A 25,098-nucleotide genomic window follows, 5' to 3' on the forward strand; every position below is an offset into this window, starting at 1 on the left:
GCCAGACTAGCTGGGAGTGAAGGAATGAAGGCTACTCGTAAGAACGTGTCACAAATAGTGGCTTGTGAAATTGAATATAGTCTATGTGGTGTGACAGTTTAAACTGCAATTGTTGTTTAGTTGCATGCTCTGAGACCACATGAGTAGCTATCTGGCTTGCACGTGGATGTCATGGGTTCAGTTTGTGACCCAAGTAGTTGGTTTGTTTGATGAAAAATTGTCCCAGTTTCCCCCCTGTCGGCAGTCCTGATAATTAGCATCACTTTGCTAGTATTTGCATCAACTGGGTTAATGGGAACAGAAGTACTCTCATTTTTGCTATAGCTATGTGAGAAACTGCTACAAAATCAAAACTAATAATGACTGCCTGCAAACCTGCATAATTGGAAGTCTTTAAAATAGAAGTGTATTAGCTACAACAAGCCTATTGCAAGGTGTAATAGCAATGGGGAGGGAAAGTGCTTATCAAAATAGCCGTACAAGATCTCCAATAGAGCAGCCATTTTACTCTGATAAATCAGACTGAATTTTTTGTCAAACTGCCAGGTCACTACTAGAGGGATAAAAACTTCATGAAACATAGTAATATTTGGTATGGCCTAATTGTGGTCACCTACCTATTTTGATTAAGAAGGGCACAATGGTGGATTCAACACTGCTTTCATTGACCCGTTATTGGTGTTGACAAGAAGAGTTGCATATAGTAACATTAGAAATGTGGAAATGGATTTGTCCGCCTGCTGCTTACCCGTGATAAAAATTTTGCATATTATCAAAAGTGAAGCTTGTGGTGGTTATAGACGAAAGTTCTCAAATAATTGTTGTTGAAGAAAACGTTTCTTCCAGTTTATCATATCAATTATCAAATTGGTTTGAGAATAATAGTTAATATTGATAGTTCAACATAATAATAATGACAAAAAGTCCTATCGTTGCATTTTGAATTATTGTACTAGTAATTTCACCAATATGCATTGGGACTACTACTGAATTGCTGCATATGTGCCCCAGTTTTACCTTAAACCTCACCAACAGGCCTGACCAACCCATATTTGTTTAGATTAAAAATACAGTATACATTTCTTGCCTATGTAATACTCTGACGAAGTCAGATCAATTAGTGAACCAGTGATTCTGTACCCCACAATATGGTAGCTACCTAGTCTGGACAAGTACACTAGTTTCTGGAATCTGGACTCCACTCTAGCAATATATGCTTCCAAAGCTACTTTCATGCAAGGCTACCAAATGTGAGAAAATCTTCAGGCAAATTCGTGCTGCCTGGACAATTTAAAAGTAAGAAAATCAATATGTGACCCGGTCTACGAAAAGGGCTCTTATCGCCCAAATTTTGGAAACTGACTTTTTTGGCTAAAAACAGTTATAAGGTAAGTATAAACTCACTTGCAAAGTTTCAGCGCTCTGCAGCAATCCATTCATCAGTTATTCACAGATCATGAATTCGTCCGATTCCGTCAAAGTTGAACAAGCATGAATTCCAGTGAATTAAATGAAACACCGCTTTTTATCGCATACTTATTGTAAACAAACAGCTGGACAAATCGCGACAAATCTTTTCCCGGTTATGCTTATTAACGTTAGTATAATATCGTGTATGCTTGTGGTGTGAAAAGAAAGAAACTAGAAGCTATGACATGCCACTGAAACTGCTTAGAACAACGCAGTACTGGAATGATCGTGACGGTGAGGAAGAACGTTGACACATTCGTGATGTAAGGTACGCAAACTGTTAGCTAGGAGTCCCTTTTAGTGGGCACGTGGTTGGGCCGTCTTCAAACACATCCTAAAAGCTGCCCTTTCTAGCATTCACGGGACTGTTTCATGCTTGTTTTAGCAGAATCCATAGTTTCTTGGACTACTTAAGCTAAACGTAAGTTGTGTTCTAGTTAATGCCAATCCATGTTAAAATTGTATAATGCTTATAACTTAAATGTGTGAAAGTTTAAATGCCTGCAGGCCTTGGACATACACTGTCTCTCTTTTCTGCAGGGCAAAATTCTCTTATCTTTTCAAAAAGATACGTCTGTCGATCTGTGGAGAGGCCAGGAGGTGTTAGCAATGGGGGCAATTGTTGAGGAGAAATCTCAGAGGAACTATCTTTCAGGAGCATGATCTCCCTTTCAGTAGAATTACTGGTGTCTTTCACAAACACTGATCCAGGTGCATCAGCAGTAAAGCGGAAGTGGTGCATATGACTAATGCCCTTCAAAGCAGTCTTAATGGTATACTGCTCAAAAAATCCACTCCAATTATACATGGGGACAAATACAGTACCATCCAATGAACCAATCAATTGTGGAACATTGACGCGAGATGACCGGCTCACACAATTGGCAATATCATCCAAGTCTCCCACTTTTGTACGCCGGAATTTCTGCTTCATCAAGCCAAAACACCAGTCGGGAGCAAACTTCGTATGCCCCACTGGAAGGAAAGATATTTTTATCTCGTTATGTAGACCGATCAGCACCCTCCACATCAGGTAATACATCATAAACCTGTTCTTATTTTGTCCAGCACAGTTATCAGCGTGGAGGTGTGCTGATGTTTCACCAAGCCCGTGAGCCTCAAAGAAGTGATGGAGCATTGATACAATGGAGTTAGCCCCCTTGCCAATATTAAAGGCTTCATCAATGAGGTATGTTACCTAAAAGTATAGTACCAGGTAATTATGAGGATGTACGCATCATATACAATCATATTTACCTGCCTTGGTATTGCTTCACAGCAAATGCCAAAAATACCGCACTTCCGTGGTGTCAAAAAATAGATGGGCCCTGGCTGAAAAGGATCACTAGGGTAGTGAACCTGTTTCAACAAATTATAACTTGGTTATCTATCTTATCGCACATTTTTATGTACCTGCTGGGCCATATCAAAGCTGTAATGAACAGTGATTTGGTGGCTCTTTGGTGGCAAGTGAGATGCTGGTGAAGGGGGCTGGAACTCATCTGACACAGTAAAGGTAGACTTCAGTTTCTCTCGACTTAACTTGCAGGCTTCCCGGTAAGTAGACCTCTCGAGTGACACTGCCTCTAAATGTGTCTTAGCTTCGTCAATGATCTAAAAACAGGACAATACATTAGAGATGTAACAAAAATGATAGTCTTTTTGTATTATGAACATTTTTTATTTCACATTACAGACAAAAATGACTACTTGAACTTGGAACATAATGGGCAGATACTAAGACATCCTTTGGTATAGGGAAATTCTGAAGGATTTTGTAATTGAGCGTGACAGAGAATTACTGAACGTACAGTGAAAGTAAAAGAATAGTGGCACAGAACAAATACATCAGCTGGTTGTATTAGTTTTTAACTACGATACAATACCACACAAAGTAAGTTGTGCCTTTTCCTTCTGTTGGTCTGATGTATTAGCCATCTTTGTAATTGCCATGCTATTCTGTTGGCAGGTCCAACAGAGATCAGTTCGGGGTCTTCCAATCACCACATGCCACAACTGTAGATGCCAGTATCTACAAAAGGTTCTATAGGACACAGGCTGCAGCTCACTGTCTTCACTTTGCCCACAAGCTACAACATACTGGTCGTAAATTTTCTGGAAAAGATACACATGCAGTAAGTATGTTGTTGTATTCCATGGAAATGAGACTAGTGCCTTCAGTATGATTAAAGTGTACAAAGTGTGAGTAGACAGGAGGATTTTTCTATGGGAAGAGGGAATTTTATCCCACCCTGGAAATAATTTTGCCTCCTTGAACTATGCCTCAACTGGCTCAATGATGAAAATTAATAAATTTTAATAATGATAATTCTGTTAACTAAATTTTGGATGACTGAAGTTCTGCCTCTCTCCCCCCCCCCCATATACTTCAAAAACCAGGAATAGCCCTTCCTAAATTTATTGTCTAGGAAAATCCCTGGTAGATTTAAACAGGAGCCCATAAGCTGGTGTAACGGTGCTTATGGGTTCCTGATTTAGCCACATTAAACAACATTTCGATGTAGTTGTATTGTTTCACTTAGAGTGATATCACCTGTTTACTATCTGATGTTGGGAGTACTGAAACATCATCTCTCTTGAATCCAGGAATGCGGCCTGGTAAAAGGATGGCATGCTTTTCAGCATAGTTTTCAATGAACTTCAAGATGTTTGTGATCCTGGCGAAAGTAAGTGCATTGTGAGGACGATTTTTGGTATTGCCATGTTCCCGTTCCACCAAACCATTTTCTAAAAAATGTTCTTTGATATTGTGTACCTTTCTTTTGCCAACACTATGTAAGAAATTGTAAGTATTTTGGCACACCTGGTATCCTTTGTGCATGTATTGAATAGTTGTTCTTTGCCTTTTGGCAGGCCTATGCCCACTACGCACCCCAACGTCATCATCTTCGCACACAGTAGCTGCAATTGATCCAATTAATGCCATGTCCAGTAACTCCTTGGAGAGGAAAAGGGCCTGGGCCCTATACTGCTGATAGTATTCTGATGAGAACATACTGCTACAAGGTCCTCCACCAGCAAGTTGACATCCACAAGTTGTAAGAACAAATTCTTCACATATGACCGGCTCAGCTTCCCTTTCCACTTCACCATGTTTGATTCTAGCAAGGGTGGCAGCTGACAAACGTTTATCAGATGGTTTCTTCCTAGATGGAGTAACAGCACCTGACTGTAGCTGTGAAGTGGTAGCCCTTGACTGCAAACTTGTACCCCGTGGCTGTGAACTGGTTACCCGAGATGTTGGAGTGGAAGCCCGTGATGTAGGAGTGGAAGTCCGAGACGTTGGAGTCGTAGCCGGTGACATTGCATTAGTAGCCAGTGATGTTGCACTGGTACCCCGTGAGTTGGGAGTACAAACACTTAACTGTGGAGAACTCTCTAGAAGTGGACTCAGAATTCCAGGCGTTATTGTGGATTCTTCTACAAGAGTTAAAACTAAGTTTATATCCTCAAGTCTACATTTACCTTCATCCTGAATACTGTCATCAATACCAGCAGATGGCTGTGATTCATAGTCTATAAAAAGTCCACCATTTATGTTTTAATTGTTATTGAATGCATTAGTAACCTTCATAACTGTCTCCATAGTTTGTAAGCTGTTGTTCTGCATAAGAAAAAAAAGATAGTAGTATGTGTGATGTGTATTTTTATTTAACCGTTCATTTATTAGTGTTATTAAATTATTACCTTCATTTCTGTGGTCGCATTCCTCTTCGCTTTCGTCATCACTTCTGTGGTCGTCTTCGTCATCAGTTGGGGCATCGAAGTAGTCGCTAATAAGCGCCTCTACTTGGTTGCTCTCAACTCCATCCCAGTAAAAACTGACGCCTTCTCCGGTGAGAAAGTTAAGAGCAGAGAGAACTCTATCTTTACTGGACATTTCGTGCAGATATAGCCCGCTAAAATTTGCAGCTGTGTTGACAAAGTGGTGATTTGTAAAGGTCCGTTTTTGCAACGCGAAGAGGAGATACAGGGTCGGAGAAAATGAGTAATAAGTCATCTTCAAGATACGTTGTGAAGCTGAAACTTTGTGGGAGAGTGCAGAAAGGGTATGTCTATGTATACATGCAATAATCTCGTGTTGCCCTAAATACTTCTTCATGCCTCCTGAAAAATATTTGATTCAGCGATAAGAGCCCTTTTCGTAGACCGGGTCACATATGTGGTTATAGCTTTATCACAATGTTTGAACACTTTTATTCAATCAGTGTGTACATACTTGACTTAGTAATGGTGTTTCAACTACAGCTATACTACTATAGTGCGTATTATAAAATGCTACACAAAATTTATTAATGTATGCATTTAATAGGTACATAGTTACTGCATGTATGTATTAATCACTAGCATGTTTAATGGAGAATTTTGTTTAGCAATAGTCATGCACTGATTAATATCTGCAAGAACCCCATATGTTCATACAAAATGCATAAGATTTTTAGATGTCATGTACCTTTTATTGCCTCAAACTTTCATTGATTGACAATAGTCCCTTCAAGAAGTTGGCCAAGGCTGAAACGTAAAAGGAAGGACACCACCAGTTGAGCCTGTGGCTTAATTTGGCACAACATGGGAAAACTTACCATGTTCAGATATGGTAAGCATTAACAGACCAACAGCTTTCTTGATTTTATGGGTGGTGATGCATGGCCGTTTTTAGTTGATGCAGTGATTTGTCTAATTCCATTATATAATGTAGGGTATGCAAAATTCTTTAATACACACTTCATTTTTCTTTTATGCATACACAGATGTGCATATAAGCATTGTATGACTTGCCCCTCTATGTGGACATGACAAGTATGCAAATACAGTGAAAACATCAAGTGGCTTCCTTCAATATGGTTGAGTGAGTAGTGTCGATCACAAAGTCAGCTAAGATGACTAGAGGTGTACCGATATGGGGTTTTGGAATGTACCGATATCTGATATTGATTCCACCAAAAGAAGCCAATAACCGATAGTAGATCCGATATTTGCATTATAGTTAAAAGTGTACATTTACTTATCCTACAACATGTGCATGTATTCATTGCTATTCTTTGCTTGTGGTGGTATACAGTTTGGGTTTCTATTGTGCAATCCAGACAATTAGGCACCCACAAACATTTTTATGCATATTCCCATGAAGCCTTAAACGGATATTTCTGCATTACTCCACATTCTAATGGCTTGTGAGAAAGCTGGTACAGCAAGTTTCCTTGGTTATCCTGTGACCCTTCTTTTTATTACAAGGTACTCTATAACTGCTTAATTTGTAAAGACTGTGATAAGCTTTGTAGCAACAAACACTAGAATCATGTGTACTTATATGGCTTCTCATAGTGTAGCGCTTGTTTCAGAGTGAACAATAAGCCACTGGTACTAATACGCCACATAAATAATGTAGAAAACCAGTGCATAATCCATTTATGTACAAACTATTGCTACTGTATAAATATCGGTAGCGATATCAGTCCTCCTGCTGTTCTGTACCGATACCGATATTGGTAAAAATTACCATATCATAGCTAAGGTGTACTTCATGATCTCATCAATAAGACCACATCATTACAGTGACCATGTCACGCTGGCCCCAAACATAGCTAAGGTGTACTTCATGCTCACATCAATAAGACCACCTCATTACAGTGCCCATGTCAAGCTGGCCCCAAACATATAGCTAAGGTGTACTTCATAACCTCATTAATAGGAGCACCTCATTATAGCGACCATTTCAAGTAGGTCCAAAACTTAGCCAAGGTGTACTTCATGACCTCATTAATAAAGCCACCTCATCATAGGCGGCGGAAAGGGGGGGGAGCTAGGGGGCTGAAGCCCCCCCCCTCAGAATGATATCACACCGAAAATATCTTTCTTGTAGTGGGGCTGAAAACCTTGATAAAGATCGAGATACTCTAATAGAGCAGTCACTCTAATATAGTAGTCAGTGTGTAGCGAGCTATGTAAGTATTTTTATGTAGTTTATCAGCTAGAAATGGTAGCTGGTGGGGAGGAAAGCTCTTGTCAGTTGGTTGTGACCTTTTATTTTCTTTTTTTTTTTTGGTCTCATCTTACCAAACTAGAAATAAGTCTGGGTCAGCCCAGCGGAGCTCCCTCATATCAACTACTTCCTCCGCCGCTGCACCTCATTATAGTGACCATGTTAAGTAGGTCCCAAAACATAGCTAAGGTATACTTTATGACCTCATAAATAAGTATATTGACACCATTCCAAAAGTGGCCACATTGTATACTACATGGATTTCAGGACTCTGTAATTCTGGAAGTAAAATTAAATTTTCTAAATACCTGCACATGCATCATTTAAAGTAGTAACCACCAAACCATTCAGTTATGCGATTAAATTTACCATCTACACCAGTGAGACTAGCTACCTCTCTACTACTGTAATAGGTTGTAGTGTGACAGATCTTGCATATTCATATTCCTGGCTCAGTCTTGCCATATATAATCCTTGACTAGAAGCTGTCTATATTTAGGACTGAACACCTATGTGATATGTTTTACACTGCAGGTAGTAGTTGTAACAATACACATTGACAAACACGCCACACACTCTGTTGAAGTATACCCATGTAAATGTTTCTGGCAAGTGAAATACATTGAATTTCACAAATCAGATTCCACAGCATTCATGGCGTCATTCTTATGGCAAAATGTATGTATATCTTGAGTACTAATTTTACTATCCAAATACCAAAGTACTTAAGAAGCTACTAACTACTATATCTGAGTATTCACTACCAATTAATTAAAAGTATCACTTTTTAAATCAGATATTTCAACCACTGATCCCACTTCATACATGCATGCACATTTAAAGGATTTGTATATGTGTAGGCCGGTTGTGAGGTTTAGCAGGGCTACATTCTTGGAAAGACTTTTACAAGATCTGGTAAGAAGCTTTGAGGTTTAAAAGGCTTCAACTGCATAGACTGTAAAGTCTTATTTTGGTCAATTGCTGCTCTGGTATCTTACTATGCTATGCACTTTACACTAGCCATCATAGGTACAGTAAACCTTTATAATGTAACACTCATCAAGATAGTAACCATAGAGGACTTGCAGCATGACGTAAATCATCGCAACTGCTAAGTAACTGTAGTTGTCGGGCCATGTTTCGGGACAGTGTTGTGGCTGAAAAGTGCCTTCTCAGGATTTGGTACAGGCTGTAATGAAGCGAATCAGTGTTGAGTTGTGTTGTAAATACCACACAGTTCATTAAAAAAGGTGAAGAAGTTAGAATTGGTGAGTAATGTATCGAAATTTAATTAGCCACCTAATTCACAAAGCCATGATAAGATCTTCGGCTATTTCAAAACCAGCCCCACTTCCCAAGTGCCACTATAACCAGCACTTAGTGAATAAATCTCGTTACCTTCATTCTGACCCAATATGCGCCAAAGAAAGTTGTCCCAAAACATGTCCTCCTAGCAACTGTTGCTTCATGCGTGCAAGTCCTCTATTACATGGCTGATGCAACAAACAGTGTCAAACTATAGAAGTATTCTGAGGTGTCTGATTAGAGCAGTTTCACTGTAGTACGGCTATGTAGAAGTGTCCGATTAGAGCACAAACCACTCTAATTGAACACCCCTGAATCCAAAATACCAACTACTGAGTAGCTGGATACAATGACTAACATCCACTAAACTGAGACACTCAATCGTACAGTCTCAAAGGAAATAATTGCATTTTATCAGCTTCACAGTGCTCACTACCTTACGAGTAGTAGCCTTCATTCCCAACTTTAGTCATTCAGGCTTCAATCGATCTTGTCACAGTCGTGTGTTGCCAGTGTGAAAACATGTCTTATTGAGGAGGGAAATGTTCACCTACGTAGTTGTCTGTAGAGTTCAAAACATCGCTTGAGGAATACATTTTGATGTGTCATTCCGTGCCATATTCAACCCGAGATTCAATCTGGTCCGAGATCTGGTCAAACCAATTTGACTTTCCGTAAAACAAACAAAAATGGTAAGTTAACAAAATGTGAAAAATTTCTAAGTCAAAGTGGGCCCAAAAAAATTTTTCTCGCACCCCGGCCTTAAATTGGGGCCACGTGGCGTTTACTTGAAAAGGCATTGCATATCGCTGTGGTGGTTGGTCTGTAATCTATACTGCCAGTTGATTGTAGTAAATATGTGATGAACTGTTTACATTGTTGGTTCTTGTAGGTTCAGCAGTTTGATGTCACGTGATGCTCTGCTACGACGATCATCGATGGATGCATGCCCTACAAGTTTAAAAGAATAGTATAGCTATAGCTAGTAAATGTTTGCATGCATGCAAGCAACATTTGTTTACACTATAGCATAGGTAGCTGTAAGCCTTGTGTGCATACACTTTTCATATTTTCCTTTGATAATGTCTCACATGAAAGTGAGCGTGTTGTTTGTAATTAAGTTGTTATGCCAAACCATCAAATATTGGCTGACTACGCCCCTGCATTTAACCCTTTAAGTCATATAGGCCGATATATCGGCCACTACACATGGTTGTAAGCAAAGCACTGTAATTTTTAAAGGTTTTATCCTATGGCTATGCAATTAATGTCATTTTACTCATGATGTAATAAGGATTAAAATGATACCTAGGGATTTACCCTACAACGAAAGTATGAGGACCAAAACATGCCATGAAAATGAATTTCGGTTTATAAGCATGCAAATCCTTTACATACCTTTAGAAAATGGTCCATAACTCAGTCTCAGTTGATTCCATTCGCTCCAAATAACTGTTAAAAGATTCACCATTCAATGGCAAGTGAGGCCATATACAGCTCATGTGATTCTGACATTAATTAAGATGGCAGATAATGCATGGAATGCAACGTGACGATAAAGCAGCCACCATTCTTCACTGCTTCATATCAAGTAAGCCATTGTTGTTACAGTGGTTATTTTACCTTCCCCTTGTAGCCCAATGAATAACTTTCGTTTGATATCTGGTTTTAGGCAAATGGATTTAGGCAGGCCAAGTTAGCTGGCCATATAAGTTCGTTTTGCATAAATATGCATTCCTCAAAAGTATTGTGTGACTTTAAGGGTTAAGTGGCCATAACTTAAAGGAAGACTAATGAAATGAGCTAAAATTTGGTAGAGAAAGTTTCTCATGCTTGTGCCAAATTTCATGAAAATTGAGAGTTCAGATTTTTTTTTGTTGATTTGGCATAGAATGACCTGTCTTGATGGTTAGTCAATTCATTGGTACTGCAACTAGTTTATGTGTTTTAGTTTTTATTAGTTTAACACAAAGGTAAGGTGGATATAGGAGGCAACAAGGCTTATAGGGGTACCACCTACAAAAACAACAGTACAAAAAAAAACAAGAAAATATAATAGCCATGCATTACAAAGATAAATTATGTAAAACATTACAGCATAGTCTACTCTACATACAGGAGAAAAAAGCTAATTAGAACAAAGAAAATCATTTGTTGGTAGCATTTTTTTTCTAAGAACAAGCACATCGCCAATTAGTCCAGCTGTTGTACTGCTTTACCTGTACATGTGTAGCTAACGTGACATTCATTGCTGAGTGGTTTAGCAATAAACAAGCAAGTGGTATATGGATATCAATTTGGTCTAGTGGTTGTACCACTTCCCAGACGGTAAGCTGTGGATATCAATATTCATTCCAGAACAATTCATTAGTTTGATGTATTAGCATTATGAGCAGGCTTATTGTAATTGTAATTAATTACTAATCATTAGCAGTTTTCAAGTAATTGTAACTGCTCTATGAGCATAAAAGTAATGGTAATTGTATTGTAATTAGCTGTTCAGTCAATAATCATTATGTAATTAAATGTAAGGAATCAAAGTTATGCCAGTACTACTCCATAACTTGATTAGTGACTATGTACACAATCCCATGTGTATGACATGTGGCCCATGCAGCTGCAGTAAATTATTGAAATTATAGGCATGATTGTATTTGTTGACCACATAGTTTAACATTTTATGTACAGTATGGCGTACATAATGTTCAATAGTAGAGAAAGAATTTAAACGTATCTAGATGACACAGAGTTTTACAAAGGATGAAAGCCCTTTAAAGTTTTGGAATATAAAAGCAAATAAATACCCCATTTTAAGTACAATAGCTGGGAGTTCCAGCAATATTTGCACCAGTTGAGTGTGTATTCAGCCATAGTGGCAATGTTCTCAGACCAAATAGATGTAGACTATTACCAAAAATGTTTGAACAGTTAATATACCTTAAGATTAATGCTGGAAAATTGTAAGTTATTGTTGTACCCCAATGTACAGTAGTAATTGAAAAGTAATTGTAATTAATTAATCATTATTTTACATACTGAAGTAATTGTAATCATTAGATTGGCTTCAAAAGGTAATTGCATTACTTTCGGTTAGTAATTACAACAAGCCTGATTATGACTTCCTGTGGTGATGCAGTATATGGTTTCTTTTGATGCTTTAGAACTAATTAGCAGCCAATAGTGTTGTTTTAGTAATGTATTTGACTTTTAGTTTTAGTTATAGCTGTAAATAGAAAGTTTAAGTTTTAATTACCATCATTAAAATATTTTAAGTATAGTTTTATCCTAAAACAAAAACAGCCTTGGGGTTGTAAAAAAAGGGCAAGCAAAGTAGGATCAATCAAACAAGCTTATTCAACATGACTGGTAAGAACAAAGACTGATATCAAGTTGCGGCCAAGTGAATGCAATATTACCCATTCCCTTTGTATCTAGTAGTAGGTTTTTCTCGCGGACAAATCTGCTTGCAAAAATAAAATCATATGACACATAATCTCGCACGGTGACAAATTAGCGACATTAAATTCCTCACGTGAATATTACTCATCATAATAAATGTTCGCGTACAAGATGGAAAGTTGTTATTTCTTTGTATCTATGCTTGCATCCACGATGAATTGATACAGATGCCTGAAGTTCACCAGGAAACATCCGTTCACCAATGTTTGGTGAAGAAACACGTGTTTTGTAAGGGAACAAGCCATTACAAAACAATCAGCAAGCTGTTATGTGCACAAACAAGCACCTGGCTTGCTGAACACTATAGTTCTACAGGTGCTAAAAACCTAGTGATAAACAAAACTCCATGTGATGAAATATGTCGCAAAGTTTAATGTTCGAAGTGCTCATAACGCAAGATTAAAGTCCTCGCAATAAAACCCACAATACGGTATAATGAAACTAGAGCAAATACACATGCAACTGTTATTAAATTGTCATTTGGCCACTTTTTAAGATCACACACTACAAAAAAGTAGCCAAATGACAATTTAATAACAGTTGCATGTGTATTTGCTCTAGTTTTATTATAGGTATAGCTAGATACAAAGAGAATGGGTAATACTGCATTCACTTGGCCACAACTTGATATCAGTCCTTGTTCTTACCAGTTGTTTAACAGATTGATCATGGTAATATTCCAATCTACTTGGCCGATATCAGTTCTTGTTCTTACCAGTCATGTTGAATAAGCTTGTTTGATTGATCCTACTTTGATTCGCAGCACCCTTTCTTTACAGCCTCAAGGCTGTTTTTTTTGTTGTTTTTTAGTATATCACACATTCAAGACAAAAAAAATAATGCATAAAGCTAAATAGTTTCATACAAGCCACATTTGGTAATCACAACAGTTTCAACAGTTATTGTGTGTATTGTATCATAGCTTTGGACATGAAGTGGCAAAACAAAAGTATGTAGTTTGGTACAAGTAGGCAGATACTTGTCAGTGTTGCAACCTCAATAGGGTATGGCTTCTAGGTACCATTAAAACCATCAGTGAACAGATTAAGTAAAGGCCATTTCCTGGCAGCTGAGAATGTGCCCCAAACTTCTTATTATACTGGATTGTCCCTTGAAATGCACAACCAAAGCTGTATTGTGGGCTGCATTAGCTACTTCAGACCCATTATTAAATAACAACTGAATAACAAACACTTACTAGAATATACAAGAAAGCAAGTTCATTGAGACTGATCATGTTCACCTAGCATTGACGCTTACAACCGAATTTGTACCGAGTTCATCGACTGTAAATAAATGCTACTGTAGTCAGAGGTGTCTTAAAGTTAAGATAGGGTTTTAAAAGATCACAAAATAAATCAGCAATTAACGTAGGCAACATTATTATCCTATGAGTGCTAGTATGGCAATTAACCCACCACTTCCCAGAAAAACGGCAGGTCAGAATTGAGCAAAACTACTCCATATGTTTAATTACATATCAATGATTGTCCCACAGAGCGCAAGAGTGAATGAATCAAACTTTGAGAAAATTGCTTATGGTGGCTCTCGCAAGAGAGGTGGAGTTCCAAGATTTATACTGAAGAAACTTAACTAGCCAAAGAACTTGTGATAGTAAATGCAAGGCTGTGGAACTATCACAGTCTAAGATATAAGAATCAAAAAAATGGGTGGTTCGCACTAACGAGTATGCGAAGGAGGACAAGAAGAAGAAGAATATGACATTTTCAGCAAAATTTCATGCGGTGTTACTAAAATATAACAGGGATTACTTACTTAGTAATACGCTTATATAACAATATACCAAGGTTTTGATGTATTGTGGGAGTTTTTTTTTACAAAGGAATAGTTTTAAAAGTAGGTTTTAGGTGTGAATTCTATTAAAGGTAGTTGTTCGTGTAAATAACTCACGGTAGTGGTGAGCCCTACTGTCCTTGGCCTTGATATAATAGTTTTACTTGAGTTAAAGTTTTAGTTGCCATCTTCAATACATTCTAGTTATATTTATCAAGACACACGGTAGTGTGTCGTGCGGCCCAAGAAGCCGGTGCTCAACCCCGTGAGTATATTGACAGAAAGAAAGAAAACGCAATTTTCGCACCTCCGTAGCTCTGTGCTGCCTTGATGAAACAAGACAAATTTTGCTGTGTACATTCCCTCCAACCTCAGTACTCCACATTCCAAATTTGAGCAAAATCGCTTCAGGCATTCCTGAGATATGCGACTTCAAAAAGTGGCTTAGTTTCTTCGTTTTTTTTTTCTTCTTATTTTTCTTCCTCTTTTCGCACACTTACAAAAACTGCTATAAAACGCGAACGCGTTATCCGATTGCCTTGAAATTTGGCACACAGAAGGGGGATATAAAGGCGCATCTCGGTACCAACTTTGGCTGGAATACCATAAACAGGCAAAGAGTTATGAGCGATTTTGCGCGAAAAATAACACCAATATGTTGTCACGCCTACAGGGTAAACCGCGTATGGGAAGAAGCTGAAAATCAGTGGGTGAATAGGTTAACTATTGAACCTCAAACATTTTGTGGTTTCAAAGAAATCGAGCTAAAAGCCAGGAAGATACAGCGAAAAAATCAACAGTGTGTAACAATTACGCAATCGAGATTAGCTAATTTTTTATTTTATTATTATTATTATTACTAGGACCGGGTCACACATAACCAAGTAAATATGTTAACATATAAAACAACTTGTATTTGCTTTGTCTAACTGTGATGTATAATAAGTATTGTAGGACCTCCATTATCCGAACATCTGTTTCAGTTCAACATTAAAAGCTTCCAGTTAAGTGAATTTGTTCAAATAAATGAAGCCCATTTGTTTATATAGAGTTTTGTTCAACTACTCTAATAAAACATACATATGCTCTAATAGAATGTTCATGTAATGGAAAATACTCTAATAGGTTACACATCCCCAGTGCAATGGTCCCTTTAATGTTCGGCCATCGATACCCAAATGTTTTGTTATTCAAACAGAAGTGACTGTTCTATTAGAGTATTTTGTTTTAGAGTGTATACTGTATGTTCTATTAGAGTATTTGAATGGAATTCTGTGTATAAATCAATCGGTTTTAACTTCCCATTATTTAATGAATTTAAATAATAGAAAGACCACTGTACAGATAACAAGGGGAAAGCCATGTGCACAGTGTACATACACAAAATACATGGTAATATTATAAAGTTGATGTCACCAGTACCAATACAAAGACACTGAAAGCTCAGTACAACTTCGTAACAATGTTAAAGTATGTTATCAAAATTATAGGGAAACAGATGGATCAACCAACACAGAGAAAAACTATCATAAAAAGATTGGGAGTTATCCATCACTTAATTTTATCATATGTGCACACAACAGTCGCACATTGTAAGCTAATAATGGATATTATAGCAATTTATTAAACAGTAGATCCTCAATAATCTGAACAGCACTGTTCTCAAGTTGATAAAAGTAGTAAAATTGTTCAGATTATAAACTATAATTATACAGAACCCTATTCAAATACTGTAATAGAACAAACAGTTGTTCTCAAAATACCCTAATAGAACAGTCATTTCTACTGTTGGGATTAGATTACAGGAGTTTGGGTTAGCGAGGATCTATACTGTCCACATACATTATAAGCTATATGCCAATAGTTTATATGATAGAATCTTAGTATGCACACTACCAACATGGCTATCCACTCCCAAAATGACTAGCTCAATACATTTACATTAGCACTGCTATTGTAGCCATCAGTACTCCAATATAATTGTAAAGTGATGGGTCATAAGTACAGAAGAATCTTATACATTATTAATTACAATGTGATTAATTACATTATTTGTTACAGCTATACTTTCAAAATAAAATTTTGTACCAACTTTAATGGATGGATGGATTGTAGTGGCTGCAATAGTATAAACACTAGACATATTAAAAATTTAAAATAAGAAATAGGGATCGCTGAAAAAAGCTACGAAACAAGAAGGGATCGCTGGGGGTGGTAATGTAAACCACAAATTACTTATTGATTAACAATTGATCCTAAGTTCTTAGGGTTCAAGCCCCATAAAATTTATTTAAAATTTGGCTTACAATGTTCACCATGGATTGGCAGACCAACTAAGGTATAGTTTTTGCCTTGCTTTCACCTGTGCATAAGGGTATGAAGGTGGTTTTGTTTAAAAAAAAACAGCAATAACTTTGTTTATGTCTACTGCTCTGTAAACAAACTCACGTGACACACAAACCATTGGAAGATTCTAAAACAAAGATGGTGCATAGTTTAATTGATTTGAATCTTCCTTCTTTGAGTACTGGCCCGATAAAACTTGCATATTTTTTTCTTGTAGCATGTGTAATTTTACGGATTATTTTTAAATTTCTATTTTCTAAATACTCATGCTTGTGCGAACTAGACAGGTATTCGCTGAGACAGTCACATATCGTAAGTCATCATACATACGTACTGTACACAGTCATACATTACAAGCTATATGTAACAACAGACATTTAACTAGAACATAATTATATTAGTATCCTATAGCATACTGTATGTATGCAATATATAGACTATTGTTATGTGAGTAGTTAGCAACAAGTTTATAGTTGTTTGCGAGTGAATCTTTGGGTTTGTTTTGGGACGTGAACAGGCAGCACTGCTATAAGACAGAATCTTAGTACAAACTCCACTAACACTGTTACCATCCACAAATTGAATAGCTCATTACATCTACATTTGCACTGCTATTGTAGTCATTATTACTCAGTGTTAACAATATTGGTTTGAATGCTATAGTAGCTATAAGCCATGTTATCTACAATAGATTTGTCTTGACCAGCAGTCGCACATCTAGTGCTGCAAGCATATGGTAAAAGCAAATGTTCAAAGTATATTATTTATCTTATGACACATGTGTCTGCATCATTAGTGTACAACATGCACAGTACTGATATGTCTACAGAAGCTGCATACACATGAAACACAAACAAGTCTTATAAGAACGACTGCTCTATATGAAAAACTATTTCTTGGTGCCCCTTACTCGATCCTGACCACAGTAAACAGAGTCTTTTATCATAGAAATTTTGTTTTGCTACATTTTTAATAGCTAAACAATGCTTGTACAGTAGCTACAAATAGTAAGTCACCACTTATGGACTAGTCACTAAATAACAGACCACACAGCGTAGTATCAGTGATTTGACAGTAGTACAAACTTGTAAATTTGGTCCAATAATAAGACTTTTCCCCTACTGACTATTGGCTAAAATCTCGTAAGTGTATTCTAATGCTTTTGCGCATTTTAATACTCAAATGGAATCCACTAAAAACTACTTGCAGTAAAGTAATAGTTGGAGTACATTACATAGAACTAACTTCCAAGTAAGAAAACATCGTTGCTTCCACCAACAATAGTGCTTTCCCTCATAGGAGACAAGGAGTCAGGCGACTGGTTTAACGCGCAGGCGGCGCAGCGCATTTGAATTGGTTGCTATGAGCTACAAACCGGCCTTACTAGTTTCTGGGCACGCAAATAGGTTTTACGAGTGGTAACTAACGAGTTACTGGTTGTCAGGCACTGAAAAAGGATGGCGTTATATGGAAAACTGTATTCAATAACGAAGGCACGGAAGAAAAAATCCCTTTTATTTTTCCTGTTTTACTACCGTCTAACACAATCCCGGTGAGCATTTGTGTGTGTGCTAAGTAGTTTCGCTGTACATTAATTAATTATTTATTTATTTATGACGTCACTTATTATTATTATTATTACTTGGTTATATAATTATGCTTGCCACGCCTACCAGATAAACCACTTGGGGTAATGCTTTGAAAATCGCTGTACAGATGGAGTTATCATCTTAGAAAGGCTCTTCAATGGTGTAGAAGAATCAGACTTAAAGCCACGGAGTTATAACACGAAATCCAACTTGGTGTAGCAAGTGCGAGATCGAGATACTCTAATAGAGCAGTCATCCTAATAGAGCAGTCACCCTGAACAGAATTCAAGAGATCAGTTAGAAATAAGTAACCTGTATAGAGATCAGCTACAAACAAATCACCCTGTAGAGAGTTCAGCTACAAACAATTCACCCTGTTCAGACATCAGTTAGAAGAAGTTTTCTTGTAGAGAGTTCAGTTACAAACAAATCACCCTGTTGAAAGATCAGCTAGAAGATGTCACCTTGTAGATAGTTCAGTTACAAAGAAACCACCATGTAGAGAATTCAGCTACAAACTAGTGACCCTGTAGATACATCAGCTAGAAGAAGTTACCTTGTAGAGAGTTCAGCTACAAAGAAACCATTCTGTAAAGAACTCAGCTGCAAACAAATCACCTATACAGAATTCAGCTACAAACAAATCACCCTGTAGAGAGATCAGCTAGAAGAAGTTACCTTGTAGATAGTTCAGCTACAAACAAATCATCCTGTAGAGAGATCAGCTAGAAGAATTTACCTTGTAGATAGTTCAGCTACAAACAATTCACCCTGTACAGAGCTCAGTTAAAAGAGGTTTCCTTGTAGAAAGTTCAGCTACAAACAAATCACCCTGTAGAGAGATAAGTAAGAAGAAGTTACCTTGTAGATCGTTCAGCTACAAACAATTCACCCTGTAAAGAGATCAGCTAGAAGAAGTTACCTTGTAGAGAGTTCAGCTACAAAGAAACCATCATGTAGATAGTTCAGGTACAAACAAATCACCATGTAGAAAGATCAGCTATAGAAGAAATCACCTTGTAGAGAGTTCAGCTACAAAGAATCTATCATGTAGAGAGTTCAACTACAAACAAATCACCCTGTAGAAAGATCAGCTATAGAAGAAATCACCTTGTAGAGAGTTCAGCTACAAAGAAACCATCATATAGAGAGTTCAGCTACAAACAAATCGGCCTGTAGAGAGATCAGCTAGAAGAAATTACCTTGTAGAGAGTTCAGCTACAAAGAAACCATCATGTAGAGAGTTCAGCTGCAAACGAATCACCTGTAGAGAGTTAAGCTACAAACAAATCTCCCTGTAGAGAGATTAGCTAGAAGAAGTCACCTTGCAGGGAGTTCAGTTACAAATTAATAAACCATGTAGAGAGTTCAGCTGCAAACAAATCACCTGTAGAGAGTTCAGCTAGAAACAAGTCACCCTGTAGAGAGATCAGCTAGAAACAAGTCACCTTGTAGAGAGTTCAGCTAGAAGAAGTCACATTGTAGAGCTACAAAGAAACTACCATGTAGAGTTCAGCTGCAAACAAATCACCCTGTAGAGAACTCAGCTACAAACAAATCGCCCTGTAGAAAGATTAGCTAGAAGAAGTTACCTTATAGGGAGTTCAGCTATGAACAGATCACCCTGTAGAGAGTTCAGCTACAAACAAATCACCCTGTAGAGAGTTAAGTTACAAAGAAACCACCATGTAGAGAGTTCAGCTGCACAAAAATCAATCACTCTGTAGAGAGTTCAGCTAGAAGAAGTCACCTTGTAGAGAGTTAAGCTGCAAATAAATCACCCTGTAGAGAATTCAGCTACAAACAAATCACCCTGTAGAGAGTTCAGCTACAAAGAAACCACCATGTAGAGAGTTCAGCTGCAAACAAATCACCTGTAGAGAGTTCAGCTAGAAACAAGTCACCCTGTAGAGAGATCAGCTAAAAACAAGTCACCCTGTAGAGAGTTCAGCTAGAAGAAGTCACATTGTAGAGGATTCAGCTACAAAGAACCTACCACGTAGAGAGTTCAGCTATGAACAGATCACCCTGTTGAGAGTTCAGTTAGAAACAAGGAATCCTGTAGAGAGATCACCTAGAAGTATTGCCTTGTAGAGAGTTCAGCTACAAACAAATCACCTGTAGAGAGTTCAGCTACAAACAAATCACCCTGTAGAGGGATCAGCTAGAAGAAGTTACCTTGTAGGGATTTCAGCTACAAACAAATCACCCTGTAGAGAGTTCAGCTACAAAGAAACCATTCTGTAAAGAGCTCAGCTGCAAACAAATCACTTGTACAGAATTCAGCTACAAACAAATCACCCTGTAGAGAGATCAGCTAGAAGAAATTACCTAGTAGATAGTTCAGCTACAAACAAATCACCCTGTAGAAAGATCAGTTAGAAGAAGTTACCTTTTAGAGAGTTCAGCTACAAAGAAACCATTCTGTAAAGAGCTCAGCTGCAAACAAATCACCTATACAAAATTCAGCTACAAACACATCACCCTGTAGAGAGATCAGCTAGAAGAAGTTACCTTGTAGATCGTTCAGCTACAAACAATTCACCCTGTAGAGAGAGCAATTAGAAGAAGTCACCTTGTAGAGTGTTCAGTTACAAAGAAACCACCATGGAGATTTCTGTAATCAATATATGTGACCGGATTTGCGAAAAGGGGTCTTCCACACACATCCAATTCCATAAACGTTGGAGACCATAACTCAGTGTTCAAGTAACATATTAACCTGAAAATGTCACCATGTATTCAGCTATAGTGGTGCTCACCACTGCCCAAATATCAAGGCAATAGCTCTTTCCCATCTGAAGTTATCAATTGTCAAAGTTGGCAAATTGGATGTGTGTGGAAGACCCCTTTTCGCAAATCCGGTCACATATGTATTATACAGTATATATAATTTGTACATTTACTGATAAAATATTTAAAGTACATCTACTTCATCCTTTCTTCTTCCTGTAGTAAAGAAAAAAAGATAGGTTAAAAAAGTCCCAAAGCCGGCCTATTGGGGTATACAAATACAAAAAGAAATGAAATCTAATCCAAAACAGCCAAACTGTAAAAAAAGTGTGCGGCCCTTAGAAAGGCTATGGTGAAAAAAGATGTGAAATCCAAGGTGGCGGCCAAGAAATGGCTGTGATGGTAGGTTAATGGTAAAAATTTTAATAACGACAATTCAGGTGAATTTTTGTGCCGCTTCACAAAATTTACCTAAATTGTCATTATTAAAATTTTTACCATTAACCTACCATCACAGCCATTTCTTGGCCGCCACCTTGGATTTCACATCTTTTTTCACCATAGCCTTTCTGAGGGCCGCACACTTTTTTTACAGCTTGGCTGTTTTGGATTAGATAGATATTATACTTCAAGAGTTTCAGTTATCGTATACTAGCATTGGTACCTGCCCTATGTGCAGGACCACCTCCACATTAAACATTTTAATGCCAGGAAGAGGGACCAAGCATTAAACACCAGCACTGTTCATGCATAGCTATGTAGAGTACATGGTGATGTCACATTTGTAAAGAGCATGAGGTTTCCTTATGCCATCCTGCTGAAATTAATGATGCAAAACACTAAAGTTTATTGTCTGTGGTTTTGACAGGAATGTAGTTCAATTATTCAATGCATGTTCCCTACTAGTGACTTCAACATGCTGTAAAGAACTAACAAAACCTTTGCATGCTTTAATTAATACCTAATCCAAAACACCCAAGCTGTAAAAAAAGAGTGCGGCCCTCAGAAAGGCTATGGTGAAAAAAGATGTGAAATCCAAGGTGGCGGCCAAGAAATGGCTGTGATGGTAGGTTAATAGTAAAAATTTTAATAACGACAATTCAGGTGAATTTTGTGCCAAGACCAAGCTGCACCAAATTCACTGAATTGTTGTTATTAAAATTTTTACTATTAACCTACCATCACAGCCATTTCTTGGCCGCCACCTTGGATTTCACATCTTTTTTCACCATAGCCTTTCTCAGGGCCACACTCTTTTTTTACAGCTTGGCTGTTTTGGATTAGATTTCACTTCTTTTTGTATTTGTATACCCCAAAACCGGCCTATGGCTGGCTTTAGGGCTTTTTAACCTGCCATTTTTTTCTTTACTACAGGAAGAAGAAAAGATGAAGCAGGGTGATTTCTTTGTAGCTGACCTCTCTGCAAGGTGATCCTTCTAGCTGATCTCTCTACCGGATGACTTGTTTGCAGCTGAACTCTCTACAGGGTGATTTGTTTGTAGCTGAACTCTCTACCAGGTAACTTCTTCTAGCTGATCTTTCTACAGGGTGATTTGTTTGTAGCTGAATTCTCTACAGGGGGATTTGTTTGCAGCTAAACTGCTGAACTCTCTACAATGTAACTTCTTCTAGCTGAACTCTCTACGGGTGGCTTGTTTCTAGCTGATCTCTCTGCAGGGTGACTTGTTTCTAGCTGAACTCTCTACAGGGTGATTTGTTTGTAGCTGAACTCTCTACAAGGTAACTTCTTCTAGCTGATCTTTCTACAGGGTAATTTGTTTGTAGCTGAATTCTCTACAGGGCGATTTGTTTGCAGCTGAACTCTCTACATGGTAGTTTCTTTGTAGCTGAACTCTCTACAGTGTAACTTCTTCTAGCTGAACTCTCTACGGGTGGCTTGTTTCTAGCTGATCTCTCTGCAGGGTGACTTGTTTCTAACTGAACTCTCTACAGGGTGATTTGTTTGTAGCTGAACTCTCTACAAGGTAACTTCTAGATGATCTTTCTACAGGGTAATTTGTTTGTAGCTGAATTCTCTACAGGGCGATTTGTTTGCAGCTGAACTCTCTACATGGTAGTTTCTTTGTAGCTGAACTCTCTACAGGTGGCTTGTTTCTAGCTGAACTCTCTACAGGGTGATTTGTTTGTAGCTGAACTCTCTACAAGGTAACGTCTTCTGGCTGATCTTTCTACAGGGTAATTTGTTTGTAGCTGAATTCTCTACAGGGAGATTTGTTTGCAGCTGAACTCTCTACATGGTAGTTTCTTTGTAGCTGAACTCTCTACAGGTGGCTTGTTTCTAGCTGATCTCTCTACAGGGTGACTTGTTTGTAGCTGAAGTCTCTACAGGGTGATTTGTTGTAACTGAACTCTCTACAAGGTAACTTCTAGCTGATCTTTCTACAGGGTAATTTGTTTGTAGCTGAAATCTCTACAGGGCGATTTGTTTGCAGCTGAACTCTCTACATGGTAGTTTCTTTGTAGCTGAACTCTCTACAGTGTAACTTCTTCTAGCTGAACTCTCTACAGGTGGCTTGTTTCTAGCTGATCTCTCTACAGGGTGACTTGTTTGTAGCTGAACCCTCTACAAGGTAACTTCTTCTAGTTGATCTTTCTACAGGGTGATTTGTTTGTAGCTGAATTCTCTACAGGGCAATTTGTTTGCAGCTGAGCTCTGTACATGGTAGTTTCTTTGTAGCTGAACTCTCTACAATGTAACTTCTTCTAGCTGAACTCTCTACAGGGTGACTTGTTTCTAGCTGATGTCTCTACAGGGTGACTTGTTTCTAGCTGAACTCTCTACAGGGTGATTTGTTTGTAGCTGAACTCTCTACAAGGTAACTTCTTCTAGTTGATCTTTCTACAAGGTGATTTGTCTGTAGCTGAATTCTCTACAGGGCAATTTGTTTGCTGCTGAACTTTCTACATGGTAGATTATTTGTAGCTGAACTCTCTATAATGTAACTTCTTCTAGCTGAACTCTCTACAGGTGAGCTGAACTCTCTACAGGTGAGCTGAACTCTCTACGGGTGACTTGTTTCTAACTGATCTCTCTACAGGGTGACTTGTTTCTAGCTGAACTCTCTACAGGGTGATTTGTTTGTAGCTGAACTCTCTACAAGGTAGCTTCTTCTAGCTGATCTTTCTACAGGGTGATTTGTTTGTAGCTGAATTCTCTACAGGGCGATTTGTTTGCAGCTGAACTCTCTACATGGTAGTTTCTTTGTAGCTGAACTCTCTACAATGTAACTTCTTCTAGCTGAACTCTCTACAGGATGACTTGTTTCTAGCTGATCTCTGTACAGGGTGATCTGTTCGTAGCTGAACTCTGTACAGAGTGGTTTGTTTGCAGCTGAACTCTCTTACATGGTGGTTTCTTTGTAGCTGAACTCTCTACAAAGTGACTTCTTCTAGCTGATCTATCTACAGGATGACTTGTTTCTAACTGAACTCTTTACAGTGTGATCTGTTCATAGCGGAACTTTCTACTGGGTGATTTGTTTGCAGCTAAACTCTTTGCATGATTGTTTCTTTGTAACTGAACTCTCTACAAGGTAACTTCTTCTAGCTGATCTCTCTACAGGATGACTTGTTTCTAACTGAACTCTTTACAGTGTGATCTGTTCATAGCGGAACTTTCTACTGGGTGATTTGTTTGCAGCTAAACTCTTTGCATGATTGTTTCTTTGTAACTGAACTCTCTACAAGGTAACTTCTTCTAGCTGATGTCTCTACAGGATGACTTGTTTCTAACTGAACTCTCTATAGTGTGATCTGTTTATAGCGGAACTTTCTACTGGGTGATTTGTTTGCAGCTAAACTCTTTGCATGATTGTTTCTTTGTAACTGAACTCTCTACAAGGTAACTTCTTCTAGCTGATCTCTCTACAGGGCAATTTGTTTGTAGCTGAATTTTCTACAGAGTGATTTATTTGAACTGAACTCTCTACATGATGGCTTCTTCGTAGCTGAACTCTCTATTAGGTACCTTCTTCTAGCTGATCTGACTACAGGGTGACATGTTTGTAGCTGAATTCCCTACAGAAAAACTTGCAATGTATACATGCAGCTGAATGCTTTATTAGGGTGACTGTTCTATTAGAGTATCTCGATCTCGCATTTGCTGCACGTAGTTGCCTTTCGAATCATAACTCAGTGATTTGTAATCCGATTCTTCTGTACTACTGCAAGAACTTTCTATGATGATTATTCCAGCTACATACTTATTTTCAGCTTGTTGCTCTAAGCGGTTTGCCTGGTAGACACGAAAACTAATAGTTTTTTTATTCATAAAAATCGATCGCGTAATTTTGACACAGGTTGGGTTTTGTGTCATATCTCCATGGTCTTTATCTCGATTCCTTTCAAACCACAAAAAGGCACTCCTACGATGGTTGC

At 38.0% G+C, this 25,098-nt stretch overlaps 1 protein-coding gene and 1 long non-coding RNA gene across 7 annotated transcripts in view; one reads left to right on the forward strand and one right to left on the reverse strand.

The window, feature by feature from the left end:
• The first annotated feature begins 1,570 nt into the window (after positions 1-1,570).
• Positions 1,571-25,098, forward strand: part of LOC136255891 (uncharacterized) — a 109,220-nt gene continuing 85,692 nt past the window's right edge. The window contains exons 1-7 of one of the 6 annotated variants that reach the window (XR_010701191.1): positions 1,576-1,738; positions 2,011-2,659; positions 2,750-3,027; positions 3,167-3,364; positions 3,440-3,605; positions 4,014-4,157; positions 4,345-5,541. This is a non-coding gene — a long non-coding RNA (uncharacterized lncRNA). Of the gene's footprint in view, positions 1,739-2,010; positions 3,028-3,166; positions 3,365-3,439; positions 3,606-4,013; positions 4,158-4,344; positions 5,542-25,098 lie in introns of those variants that run through there. The other 5 variants (XR_010701189.1, XR_010701188.1, XR_010701187.1 and 2 more) reach the window with 5 other exon arrangements.
• Positions 1,879-3,802, reverse strand: LOC136255889 (uncharacterized). Its single transcript, XM_066048788.1, has 4 exons — positions 3,376-3,802; positions 2,884-3,084; positions 2,728-2,829; positions 1,879-2,668 (listed from the first exon to the last, which is right to left on the reverse strand). The coding sequence occupies exons 1-4, from the start codon at positions 3,421-3,423 to the stop codon at positions 1,964-1,966; spliced, it is 1,056 nt and encodes a 351-aa protein (XP_065904860.1). The 5' UTR covers positions 3,424-3,802; the 3' UTR covers positions 1,879-1,963.

The sequence above is a fragment of the Dysidea avara genome, chromosome 5, assembly GCF_963678975.1.
Source record: "Dysidea avara chromosome 5, odDysAvar1.4, whole genome shotgun sequence".
Lineage (NCBI taxonomy): Eukaryota > Metazoa > Porifera > Demospongiae > Dictyoceratida > Dysideidae > Dysidea > Dysidea avara.